Raw genomic sequence first — 365 nt, forward strand, 5'->3', positions numbered from 1 at the left:
CCTCCTCCTCCTCCTGCTTCTTCTTCCCGGGTAGGAAAGTTTCAGCGTCGATCGCGGAGCAACAAGCGGGCCGGGCTTTTGGCAGCCTGGCCCCTTCGGTACGGCAGCTTTCGCTTCGTTTTACCGAGCCGGAGCCGACGGGCCCGGTTCATGCCGGGGCTCAGCCGCCGTCTCCGGCTCCACCGCCGCCGCCGCCGCCGTCGTCGTCGTCGCCGGGCCCGGGCTTAAACGCGGAGCCGCCGCGTTGGCCCAGCGTCCCGGCGATGCGGAAACTCTTCGGGGAAAGCTGCCGGCAGCCTGCGGGGGGAGCGGGGAATGGGACCGGCGGCGGGATGGGAAACGGGGACGGAACCGGGAGCGGGAGC

General features: G+C 71.2%; 1 protein-coding gene across 1 annotated transcript in view; it reads left to right on the forward strand.

Annotated features, from left to right (window-relative positions):
• Nucleotides 1-365, forward strand: part of ARHGEF17 (Rho guanine nucleotide exchange factor (GEF) 17) — a 36,015-nt gene that overhangs the window by 3,054 nt on the left and 32,596 nt on the right. Inside the window, exon 2 of the mRNA XM_010576750.1 lies at nt 35-327. Coding sequence (XP_010575052.1) covers nt 35-327 — 293 coding nt within the window. The remainder of the gene's footprint in view (nt 1-34; nt 328-365) is intronic.

The sequence above is a fragment of the Haliaeetus leucocephalus genome, unplaced genomic scaffold (assembly GCF_000737465.1).
Source record: "Haliaeetus leucocephalus isolate CR32 unplaced genomic scaffold, Haliaeetus_leucocephalus-4.0 Scaffold536, whole genome shotgun sequence".
Taxonomy (NCBI): Eukaryota; Metazoa; Chordata; class Aves; order Accipitriformes; family Accipitridae; genus Haliaeetus; species Haliaeetus leucocephalus.